The 18,866-nt window shown below is 40.2% G+C and overlaps 1 protein-coding gene across 2 annotated transcripts in view; it reads right to left on the bottom strand.

Annotated features, from left to right (window-relative positions):
- tfpia (tissue factor pathway inhibitor a) overlaps window positions 1–18,866 on the bottom strand; it is a 41,086-nt gene that overhangs the window by 8,203 nt on the left and 14,017 nt on the right. The window contains exon 2 of one of the 2 annotated variants that reach the window (XM_083903118.1): window positions 8,596–8,799. In XM_083903118.1, the coding sequence (XP_083759244.1) occupies window positions 8,596–8,799 (204 nt within the window). The remainder of the gene's footprint in view (window positions 1–8,595; window positions 8,800–18,866) is intronic. The other variant, XM_083903119.1, reaches the window with a different exon arrangement.

Raw genomic sequence — 18,866 nt, 5'->3', positions numbered from 1 at the left:
TGCGCTAAATTCCTGGAATTATTGTCTTGCGGAGCTCCGCTTTGTCCGTAAAACACGCAAGAGTGCTGGCGAATGGCAACAGTGTCCGAAAACTGCAAGTCCGTGAAAAGTTCTATTCTTGGCTGCTATGTGCAGCACAGAGTTCTACACAAACGTCCAGCCTCAGAGGATTTATATGTCCAGTGGATACATGTTATATATGACGGCAATGTGCCTGCTAGAGCCTGCAAATGATCACTTTTCCAAATGCTAACTGCTGTTAGCTCCCAGTAGCCTCTGTGTGTGATGTCATTTCCTGTCCATTAAGTTTCGTTTGATTTATTTTTAAGGTAGACCTTTAAGGTGGACCTAAAGAGATACTACTAAACTGAGCGTTCTGAACAGGGCTGTTTTGGCAGAGTGATTGAACTGCTGTGGTGCTTCATCCTTAAGGTATTTTGACCAAAGCATGTCACAGACATGTTCATTAGGACACCAGAGAAGTAGTTTAACTTGGAAAAATAGGGGATAATATGGCCCCTTTAAAGCTGTTTTTGTGTGTGTTGTGTCTTTGATCAGAGATGTTGCCACCTTCAGCACTTGTTGTTGTTGTTGTTGTTGTTGTTGTTGTGGGGTTGACGAGCCCCCGCTGTGTATCTGAAAAATCATCCCTTTAGATTGGACTGATGAGGTTTATAATCATCCTTGGTGACCGACACTGGTGTAACCACAGCATGTGCGCGTCTTAAACTTAAACTTAAAGTGTAGAACAAGTTTTAATTACAATTTCTTATAATAATTCCACAAGTAGACCGAGTCATTGGCCGATTAATTAATCTTGTCCTTTTTTCCCCGGGGCTGAATTTTTCGCCACCAGCGTCGTCTGATTACTTTTCATGAATCAGCGGATTATAACTCGTATATAAGTTTATGAGTTAACTTGATAAATGCAGAAAAGTCAAATTTTCTTTCATACCCCCCCCCAAAAAAACCCTCTTTTGCAAATAAAATATTGAGTTTATACATAATTTTCTACTTAATATATCTAAGTGCACAAAATACTGATTCATTTTGGTTTAAGTGAAGCATTTTTGTGTCATTTGTTATATTAAACTCAAGTGCATCATCATCAAAAATACGATGTTATCCAAACACACTAAAGGGGGACGTGTGAATACTATTGAGGTGACTTTGACGTGTTTTAAAGCCTTGGTCCTGCACTCTATCTCTATCTCGCTCTCCAGAGCAATGTATGTGGTGATGAATAATTCAGAAACACAGTTCTCTGTTAATGCTGTGGGGATTGTCGGTCACTCCTTTCTGGCTGTGGCCTCTGGGATTTTGGTGAAAACGGACGACGTCAACGTTTGATTTGATTTTTATGAATTGAAACAAAAATACTCCTGCTTTCACGTCATCATAATCCCGATATAATCACGACTCTTAAGCCAGTGGGGAATGATTTTAATACTTTTTTCCGTGCGAGCAAAGCATTGGAAAGTTTGTGTAAAAAACAGAAGATAAATTCAAGGTTCATGATAGGAGTTGATTCTGTTTACTTGTTTTTTTCCACTTCTAGTCTCGGGCCATTAAACCATAAAAGAAGCCAGACCATTAAAAGAGCACTACAAGAAGAAAAAAGAAGGAAAATGGTAATGGTGCTGAAAATATGCCATTATGTTGGTTTAATGAAATAACACAACTGTGATCAGATGTTTATGTAATCACTCTGACAGGCCCAGTTACACCCAGACTCCTTTTTGGAAACAACAATCCCTTCTGCTCGGTCGTGTTCTCACTGCTCCAACATGTTTTTTGATGTTCCGCCTGTGAAAATGTGCTGATGCAGACTTGGAACGTCTCTACCCCGAGAAGAAATTGGAAGCTAAATATATAAATAAATAAAAAAAATCAAACGACGGCAGTGGCCACTGGATGGAGACACACGTCCAATCCTGTAGATACAGACTGACGAGTGGCGACATCACGCCTATTACATACAAATTCTGATTCAAATGTTGTTATGATAGGTGCGACGTAATCTGCAGTTCTTTGTGGAGTAGGGTCAAAGGTCGATGTTTAAAGGCTGATATCTCAGCGTGCAGAGAGAATAAAAGTCAGGAATTCTGTATTTAAGAGCCATTTCATGATAATTTGATGTTATTTTCCAGTCAATTTAAATGTATTGCCACAAAAATACAAGAAATACAGCAAAAGGCTCATAATAGAGGACCTGGAATGACAGTATGGGGGATTGTTTGGTGTTGTTGCTTTGGTAATCGATCTTTTGTGCAACAGTGCAAAAACACCCAGAGCTTAAGGTCGAGGGGAAAAAAAAGAAAAAATAATTCATGCGTTACAGAGACAGACTTTGTGTCTTTGACCTCTGTGAGCAGAGCTGTTGGGAAAATAGAAACCAGACCAAAAGTTGCAGGAACATCACAGTCAGAGAAAGGCAAAGGACACAGTTTAGGAGACATCATTGAGCACAGTTCTAGAGTATGGATGGAGTGATAATGTGGTCATACTGTTTTATCCACTTCCCTAAACCAGATGTCTGTTGCCAAAACTAGCATTCATTTTTACCTTTGTCAGAAAGTCTGTATAATTTGGCCGAATCCAAACAAAGGCTTTAAAACAACACAAGGTCACAAAAATGACTCACTGGACTGTGTTCTTTGAATTATTATTATTTTTTTAATTAATAATAATTATTTATGGGAAACTGCAATTTTTTTGTCCAACAAAGTCGACCCAAAAAAAGAATTGTTAAAAACAAAACAGACATTTTTTGCACTTTCATTCACTTTAGACCAGGGTTTTCAAACTCATTTTCACTGAGGGCCAAATCAGCACAATGGTTACCCTCAAAGGGCCAGATGTAACATGTAAGTCATACAGAATTAATGTAACTAAATGTAACCAAATATAATGTAAAATGAAGGTAACATATTGATAAATAACTAGATTTTTAAGACCAATTAACCACTCGCAGGCCACAAAAACAATGACGTGGCGGGCCACATCTGAGCCCGGACCTTGAGTTTGACACATGCGCTTTAGACTGTGACATGAACTTGTTAAAGAAACAAATAGTTAGGATTAGGATTCAACATCAGTGCAGTGTTTATTCATTATGCTTAAAAAGTGAAAATGATGATGCTATAGTTGGAGAACAAAGCTATAAACTGTCGGTATATAGTTGGAAATGCTGATATTCTCAGCTCATAATCTTAAAAACACGACTACGATGTCTTCACTGAAGCTGTTTCAGACCATAGCCATAAAAAAAAGATGCTTTACCATCTTTTCTTTGTTTGTTTCTTTGTTTTTTTTAGGACGTAACGAAGAGACCATAACTCCCAGACTTAAGGTTTTTACGGCGATCATACTGATACCATATGCAGTCTGATAAAGGTAAGGAGCTGATGAACATAAACATGAACAACTTTCTTCTGAATCAGCTCTGAAGTGCACACATTTAAAAACTGCTGGACTGTGTGTGTGTGTGTGTGTGTGTGTGTGTGTGTGTGTGTGTGTGTGTGTGTGTGTGTGTGTGTGTGTGCGTGTGCAGCCGGAGTTGTGAAGTCGTTGATTTATACTGTATTTTCTCCCCGAGTCCAGGCAGCAGAGCATTAGTCAGTCCTGCGAGATTAGAACAACATCTATAACCTGGTTTGACTGTTTGCAATTTTCCACAGATGGTAAAACTCATTCTAAGTCATGTTTTTTTTTTTTTTTAACCTCAGTGTTCAAAGAGCTGAGTCAAAGATGACTGCAAGCTTTTCCACTTGTCAGCTGTGGTTTAGTGTTATACTTTAAAAAAAGAAAAAAGAAAAGAAAAAGAGCTTGTTTTCTGTATTTTAAACGTTTCTGCTTCTGAAAGTAGACCTTATTCTCTTTTAGTGTGAAACACAACATACTTATAATCTGCCTGGATTAAAGTAGGACATGAAGTCATCATATGTGATTGGGAACAACTTTGTTTTTTTGAAGTTTGTAAGGTGTAAAGCGAGAGTGAAATATGTGACAGTCTATAACTAATCGCTGTTTAATGCACAAAACCTGTTTATTTGCTTATTTTCTTAATTAGGGTCTGAGCACCCACACAGTGGTGAAGGGGACACACCTGTTTTCCTTCCTTTCCGAAACAATCTCAAATTTGACTCCTTAAAAGCGCATGAAAATGGACGAAAATTGGCACGCACATCAGAACTGGTGGAACATTTTAAGAGAAAAAACAATGCAAAATGGCTCAGCAGCGCCCCCGCAGGTCCCGGCATGCGTCTGCAAGGGCCCACACAATGCTTCTTGCAGCTTTAATTATCGTTATTATTATTATTATTTAACTTTTATTTGCTGTCTACATTGCTGTGTTTTTACTCATTTTCATTTGGTGAGTACCAAGTTGGTTCCTGTATTTTATTGCTTCCTTTTAACTTTAAATTTAACATTTAAAACCCTTTGGGGCCACAGGGGTTGTTTTTAAGAGTGATATTTAAATACATTTGACCTTGACCTTGACAGTATTATTTGCTTTATGATCAGAAAGACATTTCACACACTTTAGTGAGACCCTTTTAACCATATTAAAGATATCTTTTGATAGATTTAGATATGTGAAGAGTGAGTAGTGTTGCGCTGAATTTGATTTATTTTGTAGTATATAATACCAGGTCACTTTTTTTGGTTTTAATGCAATTCATAGTGTTAAATAGTCCAGCACCAGCTATTGAAGGTGGGACGAGGGACCCCCTCAAATCTAATTCAACCTAAGGCCCCATAAAGGCTAGGGCCGGCCCTGAGCACACATTAAAAATCCAGTGATTGAATTTTCCACCTATCTTACATGCATTTATTTTTTTACAAAATGACTGTTACATAATGCATTTACTGTATACGTTCCACTGGACCCAAACTGTCCAAGTCCTCATTTCTAGCCCCTGGGCTTTGACCCAGAAATGACAGAAGGAACTAGTACACAGAAGAAGAGGAAAACAGTGAGAAAAACATGGCTAAATCCAGACTACGGTTAGTTATTATTCTAAAGTTAATGATCGGTAGAAAGACACGAAACGGAGCCTGACATGGTACCAACTATCCGCCAGCTTAAGTTGTTCCACTCGGAAACTGTCTGAAAGGGGACATAACATAACGCCACCTACAGTCGCCTAGTGGAAGCGGACACACTTCGTGGTTTCTGGGACAAGGACAGTCGTCCAATTAAAGAGCACGGTTCATGCAGCAGCTGTAGCGTGAGTCTGGAAACGCACAGTGCTTCGGTAATTGCCTGCGCCGTGCGAGTTTATTCGCGCAACCTCGTCGCACGGCGTCCTCCCCCCCCCCCAGTAAGAAGGTAAAGTTAGCCGGTGCGTTGGCCGTCGCCGAACGTTGACTGATGAGTTATTGCGGTGCGTGCAAGGACATATTTAATGATGTGCAGACAAGCCTGAGAGTTAAAGGCGTGTTGCCTGCTGTGGTTGACAGACAGCATTACATAATGTACATAGCTGTGAGGGTGTTCCACTCTGCTGAGAACAGCAGAGGTTTGTTTTGGTTATGTGTGTATGGACAAAAACATGCAGATATTTATGCCTGATTTTATATTCTCTCAGCTTAGAGAATTGGGTATTTTTCCATTTAATAGAACAATGAATTGGGTCGTTTGGTTTGGCTCCTCAGTTAGTGGAGGTGGATACGCCATCCATCCGATAAATCGATTCCCTCGTCGTGCTCGTGTTCTGGGAGAAGGGCAGTCGTCCAACTGAGTGGCAGCCTGCAAGTTTGACTTGTCTGTGCACGGAAAACGCCCCGGCTGTCGATTACGTGAAAGGTCTAATTGTGTTGTAGCTTTTGATTGTTTTTCAAGAGCAGCAGCAGCAGCAGCGGTGGTGGCTTTAACGTTCGTCACTGACACTGGAACACGCGATGACACGCGACATGACTAAACCTGCTGGAGTAGGTATGGCCCTCGTCGTTTCACTGTGACCTTTATCCGCGCGTGCTTTGTCATCCTCGGGTTCCTTGGTGATGCTATAAAACACCACATGCTGTGAGTCATACTCCGTGTAGTGTTGTAATCGAGCTTGTTTTGGTGCTACGAGAGGTCATAAGAGTTGTATTTTGGAGCTTGAGCTTCCATAGAAAGATATGGATAAGAAAACAAAAGGGTAGCCCTACACTTAATAAAAGTGCTAAGTAGAACCACATAAGGTTCTTCGGCTTGTCCTCATAGGAGAACCCTTTTTTGGAGGGTTCCATCAAGAACCTTTTTAAAATCCTTTATTCAGGAAAGGAGTTTTAAAGGGTTCTCTGGATCAAAATGGTTCTTACTGGAACCATTAGTGTTACCAAGAACCCTTGAAAAGCAACCAGAAGCAAATGGTTCCAGCTAGAACCTCAGCCCTTGTAGAAGAACCCTTTTGGAACCCTTATTTCTAAGAGTGTACTATACTACTCATTGTGCATGTATTAATATATAAACATACATGAAATCTATAGATGAATTGATGATCGATTACTAAATCAATCGTCAAACTATTTTGATAATCGATTAATCGGTTTGAAGCACTTTTCAGGATTAAAACCAGATTTCTGATCGTTTTAGCTTCTTAAATGTGAATATTTTATGGTTTCTTTGCTCCACATAACGGAGAAATCATTAAAAACTGAATCATTTTGGTTTGTGGACAAAACAAGACGTTCGAGAACATCGTCATTTCCAGGTTTGACAAACACTGATCAACATTTTCTGACATTTTATGGACCAAACGATGTTAGTTGCAGCTCTAATGGAAACACATGGCTGCGTTATTGGTACTGTAATAATAATAATAATCCCTGCAAATGTCAGACTGGGTTTTTTCCTTCGTGTTTAAACCATAAACCATAACTGGGAGCGCAGCCACCGCCCACCCACAATCCAATTGAGAAATGTATTTCAGCAACACTTTCCGTTTCAGTCTGAACTGAAAGGAAAAACACACCACAGATGCAGACTTTCACCTACACTCTGAGGCTTTACCACATTATTTAAACAGCACAAACATAATTACGGACACAGAATGAGCAAATATTATAGCCTTTCCATTTGATTTGATACAAAATCCTTTTTTCTTTTTATCTTGGTTGGTTTGCCATTGATAATCTAATCCGACAGCGTGATAAAATATGATAGTCTTTCTTGTCGGATGGGTTTCTTCTTGTTTGTTGAGGGTGATGACATACTGATTCCTCTGAAACTTGACTTTTACACTTCAGAATAGGGTTTTCTTTTAACAAGAGCGCTGCTGGATCTTTCTGACACGGTGTCAAATACTTTCAGTCTTAAATTGGATTTCACTCTCCCACCCCACAGCGATATGACACAGATATTGGACTGTGCAGTATACCTTTGTAATGTTCTCTCTTGGCTACATGATCAATAAACATAACATATGCAGATGACTCATTGCTGCTTATCTCACTCTCTATCCTTAATTATATGAATTATATCCCAATAAAACTCCACAATCAACCAGATGAGACGTAAATGGATGATATCATGTGGATGGTTGTAAATGTCTGTTGTATGTTGTTGGAGCTAAAGCTCATGGGCTCATGGGCAGCTGGTCTGTGGACACTGTGAGTCATGGTCATTAAAAAGGAGTGAGCAAAGTAACACCAGTGATCGGTGCCCTTTGTTTGAGGTATTGGTACCACTTCATGATTTTATTATATTTTTCCACTTAGCCTTTGCCTTTTTTTAAATAAACAAAAGAAACTTGTAAACAGACGGCCTAAACTCCAGAGTTTACACCAGAACTTTATAATAAGGCAGGGGTACTAGATTTTGAAGGTGAAATTCAGATTGAAGATTGAAAATTTAAATGCTTTCTTTCCCAATTCTGTTCTAACTTTTGGAACAGCCAAGTGCAAAATGTAGATGACGGTGTCATCAGCATATAAATGAAGAGATGAATTTAGATTTTTTTTTTTTTTTACATATATATACATAGTAAACAATAATGGGCCGACAATTGAACCTTGTGGGACTCCCTTTTCTACGTGCAATAAATACATATCCCTTTTGAAGACTATCCTCAAAATGGATATATAAATGGTTTTAATCGCGACATGACAGTTGGGACATCCAATTATTTAGTTGAAACACTTTCTTTAGAAGTTGTGAACGACTTCCTCTTTATCATCAATTGAGCAATCCATGTACAGCACCATAAATAATATGATAGCGACTGCTTCTCTTTAAAGTGCTTTTTTTTTCCCTTCTTATTCTTTATTTTTTTCAATAACGAAAACGCCTTAAGGAAAACAGCTGAGAGAATTAATGTGTTGGCGATGTTCCACTTTAGTCGCATGCCAAAATGACTTTGTAATAGGATTTAAGGCCCAAGGTGGCAATAAAGTCTAATGAAGAACACTCCTTATAAACAAAACAGATTTTTTTGCAAACAAGATATATTACGACCTCATTATTTGTATCGTAAATATATATATATATATGTGTGTGTGTATATGTATATATTTATATATGTATATACGTATAAGTATATGTTTATACATATATATACATATATATGTACACATGTATATGTATGTGTATCTATATAAACTCACCTGATACGACGCACGTTTCCTCACACGCTTCCAAAGTCTCAAAGTTGTTAGCGTTCCCGCCGCAGCCTCCGTACTCGAATAGCTCGCAGTGTCCCGTGTCGACGTTGAAGAAGAACTTCTCCTTTATGGCCTTGCACGGCCCCGGCTCGTCCTTCAAGGCGCACAACTCGTTGAAGATGAAGAGCTCGGGTGGCGCTCCATCTGCTGAGACACGAGAGAGAGCGAGAGAGACAAAGTTCAGTACCCCACTTCCTGTGCGCCTTCTTTGTACGAGTGTGTCTCTGGGAGAAATGAGGTCACTGCGTTAAACTCTAACCTGCTTCAGATAAGGTAAACTTCTTTAATTCCCCCCCTAAAAATAAGGATTTGACAGCTCTTTGAATTGGGAAGCAGTGGGAGGCTGTGTGACTCAAAACGCTTCATGTAATAATTAAAATGTGTGGCTTGTGTCTTGGAAATTGACACATTTTTCTTTCAAAAAACACATATATTTCATAAAGTAAAACTCCTGCAGGCGCAGATATAGGAGTGTGACAGGTGTTTCTGTTGTACTTTCTATTTCAAAGAGAATGAGACAGCAGGGATCGTCGAAATCCCCCCTCCACCACCACCACCGCCACCACCACCACCCCGTGCAGATCCAGACATGTGGCAGTTGGCAGCAGGAAAAGTGAGCGAAAGCAGTGGGAATCTCACAGCGAGCAGCTTTAAAAACCGCACGGCAGCGGATCAAGCAGCTTATTGTGGTTCGCGTTTTAAAATCGCGCGTGGTTCTGTCCGGAGCACGTCAGATCACAGAGAGCGTGTTCAAACACACCACGACACGTGTGCGAGGTCAGAATGATCAAGGTCAGTTAGGTGACCGTTTTGTTTCATTATCATTCAGTCATGGAAAGACGGTGGCGACATTAAAAAAAAAAAAGTCCACTTTGAGAACGACTGACTTGCTGCCAATGTTTATTCAGTATGTCGGGGCGCGCTGCTGGGAAACGGCTGCCTCTGTCCTCGACCCTGCTGTGTTTCGGTCAGGTTTATCTCTGTGTTGTCAGGCTGCTTCTTCAAAAGACAGAGAAGAAACAGAGAGGTGACATTTCTGTCCGAACGAAGGCACAGACGGACAAACGTTAGATTATTTGATTTTCCATTTGTATCTCACAACAAACCAACACTGTCTCACAAAAATATACTCTTTTAGGGGTGGGAATCACATGGTACCTCATGTACGATATACGATACATGGTCCACGATAGCAATAATATCACTTTCACGTGGTTTATTGAGAAAAAACACTGTAGTTGTACACAAACACCTGATTGTGTGTGTTGAATTTGAAATTTGAGCACTATAAAACATTTAAAGGTGCCATATGTAAGAATGTGGCCAAAAACGGTTCCTACATTCACATTCAAAATACCGAGGTCTTTTAGGTTTCGTTTTAACTGGCAACCCGTGGTTGCTCGGCAGCTGAGACTCTACTGACTGCAATGATTGGTAGACGGCGGTAGGTGGCGCCACATGCCAAAACATTATTTTAAAACACAAACATGATTTGCAGTCTGCAAAATATTTTTTTTTAATGCAAAAATTTTGTTGTTGTTGGTGAGTTCAGTTTGTTATATGAACATTATTCCTGAGTCTCTGTGACATATGAGGAGGATTTTATTAATTAATTAATTAATTAATTAATTAATTAAGAATTAAGAAACCCTTTAAGTCCCGCAAGGGGAAATTCAATTCTGCAGTGAGTTAGTGAACACACACAGCACACAGTGAGGTGGAGAACATGCTAACCCAGCGCAGTGAGCTGCCATGCCAGTGAGCGGCGCTCGGGGAGCAGTGAGGGGGTTAAGTGCCTTGCTCAACAGCACTTCAGCTGCGGACTGGTCGGGGATTGAACCGGCTACCTTCCGGTCTCGAGCTCGAAGCCCTAACCACTAGGCCACAGCTGCCCCAATATGGCCAGTTGCTTTAGATTTATTACATAATGCACCTTTAATGTATCACTTTTTCCCTTTCTAGTGGCAAAGACAGTGATTTGCCAGCTTCTTGTAACAGCGTGACTGAGATTACTGCTATAACCACACATTGGCTTTGACGTGCAACACCTCAGCTTCAGAAACCGCCAGAATCTTTTACGACGGCACAAACTGCCGCGTAATTACGGTAATACAAAGAGGGCTTGTGCGTACGTGTCATCTGCGATATGCTAGGATGTGTTTCTATGCATCTGTAAAACACTTTAAGGTACAACATTAATACCAAAGAAATCTGACAAACCTCCCCATGAGCAATCTTATTCCCATAGTTCCCCTCACCACATGCTCAGTGTTGATCCTTGCTAAACAAACTTTCCAGAATAGTTGGAAGCTGAGATTGTTTGCTCTTCTCTCTCTGTGGTCACTAAATGCCTTGAGTGTCCATGGCTGCAGCAGAATCACAAGAAAGCATGCAGACGTGAGCCGACGTGCACTCAATCTCTCCCGATATAACAGTGTTCAATAAGTCTAAACTGAGCTGCCTCGAGAAGATGGAGGAAAACAGGTGTGACATATTGATTTCTGCTCCTCTTGTCCGCAAAGTACAATAAGACATGTCTGCAGACGGTGTCACAGAGGCAGTCGGCAAGAAAACTAATGGCAGATCATGTGAGGAGAGGCCAATGACAGCTTTTCAGTCTGCAATAAAACAAGAAACTGCTACTGAACCATATATCACTTAGATGATTCATTGGTATCATAAAAAAAACTTAAATACCGTTGTTTTACATTGCATTTGGTCATCAAAAACACAAATAAATAAAAGATAAGTACTTCCTTGTTAAATAGAATGGAGATGATGACGACACAAAAGCACAAACCTGTTTAAATGAGTCACTCTTAAAATGGAAAAAAAGGGTGCATCATTTCACCACCTAAAAATTTAAATAAAAGATACTTGAGAATTGTGACAAATTTCCAAATAAAAGATATGAGGCGATTTCAAATTGAATTTCCCTGAACATATCACTTAAAATGGCTCCAAAACTCATGATTTTATCTCACAAAAGATAATTAAGTCATCAAGTCCCTGAATGATGAGGGCGAGGTGGCTAATATTAATGATTTTTTCCTATTCATGAGGGATTTTTAGTAGATTTTTCTTTATCATAGATCCACCCCCATCTCTACATATACTGTATTTCTATGACATTACCGACTCTGCAGTGGGTAAGCCTTAATAATAGTAATATTTTACAGAACGGATCTTTCTTTGGGTCAGACTTGTATTAAACACAGCCTGTTCCTCTATGTCTGTTGTCAACACAGAAAGAGTCAAGTCAGGGATTCCTCTATCTCAAATCCATCCATAGCTCCAGATATATCATCGAGAATCCTTCATGTCGTTGCACAGACCGTACAATAAACACGACAACAATAAATACATACAGTCCCAGACAAACAAAGCATTCCAATCATTGTACGTCGTCCAGCAAATCAGCCAGCTTCATGAAATATGACGCCTTGAAACTGATTTTCGATGCATCCATTTCGGGTTGGCAGATAGCCCTTCTGACAGGCTCAGCCTGGCCAAGATTTACACACATTCATGCACGCATGCACGCGTATTTGGATAAAGATCTGAGTTGCTCAACATGTGCACGACGCCAATTGCTTTTGGAAATCCTCATATGGGGCGGGTTGGTTGATTTGTTTTGGGGGACCCGGTCCCAGCTTGTTGTAGTGTACCAGAAGATTATGCTCTGTCCTCATCTTCTACATCCTAGTCTATAACCAAAGGTGACTTAAAGAACCCAATGTGCAGTAGCCATGTAGCAGCAAACAACAACAAAACACAGCCTGTTGTTGATGACTTAGATGGTTGCGAAACGCCAACGAGAACACACGCTATCTTCAAGATAACAGTGAAGCGCGGTGTGCCAAGAAACTGAGGAAAACGGCAGAGGGGATTTCTTCGTCTTCACTGCAACTTCACGTTCAAGGCATTTGGAAATGACAGACATTATGAAACAGAAGCTCCACTGCTCCACATTTGAAGTAGTTATTAGTATTATACATTATTATTTGTCACACCTTTGAACAGGTTGTGACTCGGCCTCTGTCTTTTGTCCACTGGTGTCAGGGCACGGCTCTGATGAGAACACTGTTGTAAACGTCTTTTCACACGGTGAAGTGCACTTTCATTGCAAAGCACGTAGAGCAAATTGTTTTTACCAAGCGTTGCAATCAATCAATTTGTAATTTTCGCCCCATAAACCATCAAGGAAAGTGGCTCAGAAATTAAACATCAATTGTTATTTTGATTTTTCAACTAATTTAATGTGAATAATTTCTGGTTTCTTTGCTGTAAGTTGTTCATTTTGATTTGCGGACAATACGAGACATCGTATTCGACATCATCGTTTTCGGGAGTTTGGGGAACACTTTTTGACATTTTATGGTCCAAACAAGTACTGGATAATCAACAGAGTTGGATCCATTGTCAAATTGAATGAAATAAATAGATATTATTACAGATTAGTTTGTCCCTTTGCCCTCTACGGCACAGAACATATCACTTTTCAGACGCTTTGGTGTCGTGATGCGCGCTCAAGTGGACCATTTAGCTCGATCGTGTCCTCCTTTCTCATAGCAAAACAACACAACGTCACTATCTTAATTAACAGATGGATTCAAAGTGGATCCAAGACCAAGTTGCACTCAAAGCCCTGGATAATACTCTATTTACTTCAGATTGACAGATGCGCTTCTAGGCTGCATGTTTTGAACTCAAATTAAAGTTCAAAAGAGTATCTGAATTTCAGATAAGAAGTGATGGATACACAGGAAAACGAGGGGCTCAATATTTTTTAAAAAGTGTGTGTTGAGGATCCCACAGTGACCCACACAGGTCATTTCAGATGCAGCTCATTAAAGGAATAGACACGGGCCTGTGGGCAGCTATTTCCTATGGCGCTCCATGTGGGAAGATCAAAGTGGGCTTCAAGCACCTCCTTAAAAGTATTATTTTTCCTGATCAAAGGAGCTCTACTGAAACACAAACATGTTTTTAGGAATCGGTTGCCATTTCGACAAACAGTAAAAGCTCTGTGCGCTCTCATGTGGTTGGGAAATGACCTAGGGGGCTGATCTGTAGCCTGAGGGGAGTAATGAACCAACTCATATTCTAACAGCAGCAGCAGCAGCAGCAGCAGCAGCAGCAGGTCTGGTCCTGTGCACCTTGGTACACAGAGCATGACACAAAACGCTGGCCTGGATTGGTTGGTTTGATCGTTGGTAGATGGAAAAACACAACAGGCAATAATCTTGAAGAGAAGTAAAGGTTAGGTCTGTGCAAGCCCACTGCAAATAAATGTATGCTTTTTTTTAATTTTCGCTGAATAGATTCACCGCATTGAAACCTTCCTTATCTAAAAGGCGTGTGAGACCCCATGCTTTTGTAATCAGAGTCTGTGTGTGTTGGTATGGCAGGTGGCGAGAGGGTGAGGGACGCAGTGAGAGAGTTAATTGTCGTTCCGCAACCTGATAGGTTCTGCAGACTCCATTAATCTACGCCATGCAAGATTTAACACTCATCCCAGCTTGCCTCTCTCCTTCACACGTTTCTGTTGTGTCCGTCTTCTAATTCACTTTCTTGTGGGTTTAGCCCGTTCCCTGTTTCTAGCAGCTGCTTTTGTCAATCACAAGCGTCTTTCCCCCCAATGTCAGCTCAGTGGTGGAAATCTCCACACCCTCCCTAGTCTGCAGTGGCATTATCTTTTCCTGAAATTGTCTAATTTGAGCCTCTACCTGTTTCCCCACTTGGTCTCAGTAACAAAACAACAGCGGGGATCGAGAAATCCCTCCTGCTCCAGTGATTCTCCTGAAAATCCCCTCTCTGACATTTGCAAAAAAGTCCAAGGTCTGCCGAACCAAACAATCCCACTCAATGCAATTAGAGTCTGTCTTGGCCGCTTCTCAGGCAATCAATTGGACAAAGTACATTTCCTGAACTCCCTCTCTCTCTGTGTGTGTGTGAGTGTGTGTGTGTGTGTGTGTGGTGACAGATCTCCTCAAAACCATTTATGACTTTGCAACATCTCCAGCTTTGCATCTGCAGGAGCAAAATTAACGTCAAGGCTCTTTTAATTTAACAGGAGGCAGCGAGCGCTTCTGCAGTCCAGAAGGCACACGTGGCAAACAATGATGGGGGGACATTATGATTGCCATGATGTGAGTTTGCCATAAGAAGCACAGGCCTGCAGGGGGGGGGGGAGAGAAAAAAGAAAAAAAAGAAAAGAAGAAGACGCATGGCACCATCTGCCAAACTGTGAATTATTCATCCCTCATCTCTCGCAATAACAAACCAAATGATTCACAAGGAATTGAAGGTGATTCAAACCCACAACCGCAGGAAAAACGCTAAAGGCTTTCACTTCAAAGAGAAGTGGCATATAGTGATGTTTATAAAGATATAGATCAGGCTTCTGAGCCACTTACTGTGGAGTCATAAAGTTGTTATATCGCATAAAATACAGCTATGTAATAATTCTAATCTCAAAGTGAGAGCTGTACCATAGCAATCTCTTAAATAGTAATACAATTATGTGGAAAGTGAGAGTCAATCATCCTCTAGTGTATATTTCTTCTAAATAGTGACACGTAAAAGTGCTTCATGGGCTAAAATATAATAGATATACAAACTAAATAAATGTTCAGTCAAGAGTCGGAATTTACAGACTAAAATTGTTAAATAAAAGATGAAAATGTAAGAGTAACAATGTTAGAAGTAAAATAAAATGGTGTTTCAAACAGAAGTAAATGAAAAAAAAGCTTAATTGAAAGCCAGGTAAAACATAAAGGCATTTCATGTGCTTGAGGCCTCAGTGACGTCTGCTTCTGTCTCAATAATTTGATCTAAAACTAATTACGCTTTGTCTGTTTCCGCTGCCCAATATTTTTCTCAATACTTAAGGCTATAATTTACACAAACAAAACTTTCTTGTGAGTAAAATAAACTAAGATTTGATCATTCATGCCAAAAAATCCAATGTAATTTCCAACCCCCTCCCGATGCTCTGCTTGTAATTGCAGCATTAAAAAGGACGCAAGTTTATCAGCGAGAATTTGACTGACGTGCTGCGAAATTGAAAATCAGTCAAGCCACTGCAGGTGTTTCTTTCCACGTATCTGGCTATTGTGTCATCAGGAACTACCAGATTGTTCATGCCCCACTGAATCCATCCAAAAGAACAGGAACCCTCCTCTTGGCAGCGGCATGTGGTGACTTGAACGCGTATGCGGTCTTACCACACCGGTGGATTTGCGAGGTCATGCGAAAGTTCTTGTTTTATGCCTTAACAGGCAGCATTAGTAAGTGAAAGAGTCAGTCACTCTGAAACTTATCATCCTGTTCTCATAGCTGTGTTTAACAGAAGTTGTTAAAGAGGACCAGAATGTGAGGGCAGTTTGGATAGTGACTGCACATGAGATCAGTAAATTCATAGGACTTTGCATGCTGCAGTATTTATTTACTGATTAAAAAGTAGGGCTGTGTATTTGGCAAGAATTCAAAGCTATGTATTGCATTCAATTTACCCCCACAAATTGTTTATTTTGAGAAAAGCACTTATAGAAAAAAATAACCATGCATAAACAAATAAAATGTCTGATATGTCCATACATACAGGTTCATGCCACGAAATATCACAATATTTCAGTGCAGGTATTTTCCTACACCCCCAATAAAGCCCAATTAATGGTCTCACCCCCTGAAGCCAGATAATGACCCATTTATTTCAATCAAGTCTTTCACTCAGGCTGAATGATATGGCCAAAATGGTTGTTGTGGTAAAAATAAATTAAACGGATAAAGTGAGTGAAGGTGGAATAAACCAGTTGAAGTAAAGGTAAAGGAAAGGTGAAGGTATAAGGAGGCATAATGCGACCATCCAACACCCTGTGATTGACCCTGTGATCGTGAAGAGCTGCTGATGAAGGCAAATCCACTCTGACATGCCCAATTTCCGTGTGAGGCAGGTACATGGAACCATCACGCACACGAGTATAAACCGGGCTTCAACATCAAAGAAGAAGAGGAGCGACAGATGGAGTCATTACTTTTCGTGTGTTCCATTTCCAGTTCAACTATCTACTTGACAAGCTCCAGACATTGTCAACGTCAAACCTTCCAAAAAAAATCAGATCCCTTCTCAGACCTCAGTACTTACAGGGAAATTCTGACATATTTATGATCCTATCTGGGACGCTTGAGCTCCCGAGAGCATAAACCCTGTAAGCAGTCGGCAACAACAACAAAAAAAGGCATAAAAACTAAAGACTTGACACAATTTTAAAAGCCTTCCACTCATCACAAACATGAGTACATTACCTCTGAAGATGGAATTCTAAACCGCCCACTTGTACAATATACTGTATATATATAAATGTTTATAGCCTAAATTGAGGAGCCCTTAATGTTTTACAAGGAGGTAAAGCTCAGCACTAACTGCCCATAAAGCCAAGTGCATGATGGGTCGATAATATCCGACTCGCATTCATTCTGATGTTGTGCCGCAACAAAATACTAATAAGATCCTGATAAGATTTTCCTCGCACTGACAACTTCATGCAACATCTTAGCGCGCTAACAGCTTTGGGAGAGAATGCTGGCAAAGGTTTCTGCCGAATGTTAAAAATGTGTTCGCAAAGTTACAGTTTCCACCTCTACATACGTTCCCCCCAGAATCTGCCATCTGTCACTCAGTAATATTATTTATAGATGGTTTGAGGCGCAGCAGAGATAATGTGTGTCTATGTGAAGATGAAATATTGATGTTCCTATCATTTAATGGAGACACACACATATGCTGCAAAGTTTGTTTTCCTGAGTGTTTTGTTTTATTTTATCCTAGCATTAATATTAAAAACATATTGCCAAAACTGGGACGCCGAGTTATCTCACTTCAGTGTGAATTGAATATGACTTCGATACGAACCTGTTCCCCATTTTTAATATCGCCATTGCTGTATGCGCGAGCAGTGCTCCGAGCGAGAGAAAGACAACATTTTAGATTAAGAAAGTCAATAACTCCCACAGATGAGAACCCCGCCACAGGCCTTTCAACGCTAGCCACTGCTGCTGCATCGACCGTGTGGGAAAATTATAACAACCTCTTGTGCTGCCCATTTGTCGTGAGCGTTTTTCGGGTGAGCTAAAACTCTGTTCCCCTAAATGCATTGTCAATACTCAGCAGACAATGAAGCACTCGGGGTTCAAATGATGCCCCGTCACTGAGGAGTGAACTAGAATGGAAACAACAGGGCTCGTTTGCCTTCGCTGACCAGTTCAAATGATTCAAGATGTTTTCCTCAACTCACAAAACATACATTTGTTGACTTAATGCTTTGGTTTGATGACCCTGCACACAAGACACAAGGTTCTGTCACCCTATCCAGTAACCCGGGCACCTTCATGCTTGAAAATCTGTGGAAAACTACTCGCGAACCGGAGATGGCGTAATATTTATGTGCTTATTTACTGCTGACATCATCAGGTAATGGTTACTGACATGGCCAAATAGAGTTTTAAAAGGAACCTAATGTTCAAGAGGCCAAATAATGTTGACCTGTGGCCACTCAAATCAAGTGATATCTGCCAAATTCAAAAAAATAATCTCTTGAGGAGTTTAACACACATTCACAATGTGAAAAAGAGACATTGGTCTTTGACCACTCGAGTGGTAAGGTTCATACTCGAGTCAGATGAAATTGCCCGCGGGTGTTCTATGATACCACAGTCAGGTCACTCTGACCTTGATCTTTAACCTTTGTCCACAAAGTTCTGTAAAGTTCTGAGTTCAAGTTTCAACTTTGTTTTTCCTTTTTGCCAAATGTGAAATTTGTGACAGCATTCTCAACATATCATGTCCACAAAGCCTTAAAGAAAGTGATACAGCCACAGTCAGTACATTTTCACTGACTACTGTCCTTGTCCACAACCATAGTTACTAATCTATTGATTGACTCCTATCTATCTATCTATCTATCTATCTATCTATCTATCTATCTATCTATCTATCTATCTATCTATCTATCTATCTATCTATCTATCTATCTATCTATCTATCTATCTATCTATCTATCTATCGTCCAGCAGTGATAAGGCAATAAATAACCCCAACAATTGATAAAGCGAACTTCCTTAAGGCTTTTAAATAAAGTCTATTGTCTTGCCACTCTTAGTGTTTGTGTGCAGCTTTGTTCTGCCTTGACAACATGACCGATCAGGACTTG

The sequence above is a fragment of the Microchirus variegatus genome, assembly GCF_963457635.1.
Source record: "Microchirus variegatus genome assembly, chromosome: 16".
Lineage (NCBI taxonomy): Eukaryota > Metazoa > Chordata > Actinopteri > Pleuronectiformes > Soleidae > Microchirus > Microchirus variegatus.
This window is presented reverse-complemented; position numbering and strand designations above follow the sequence as displayed.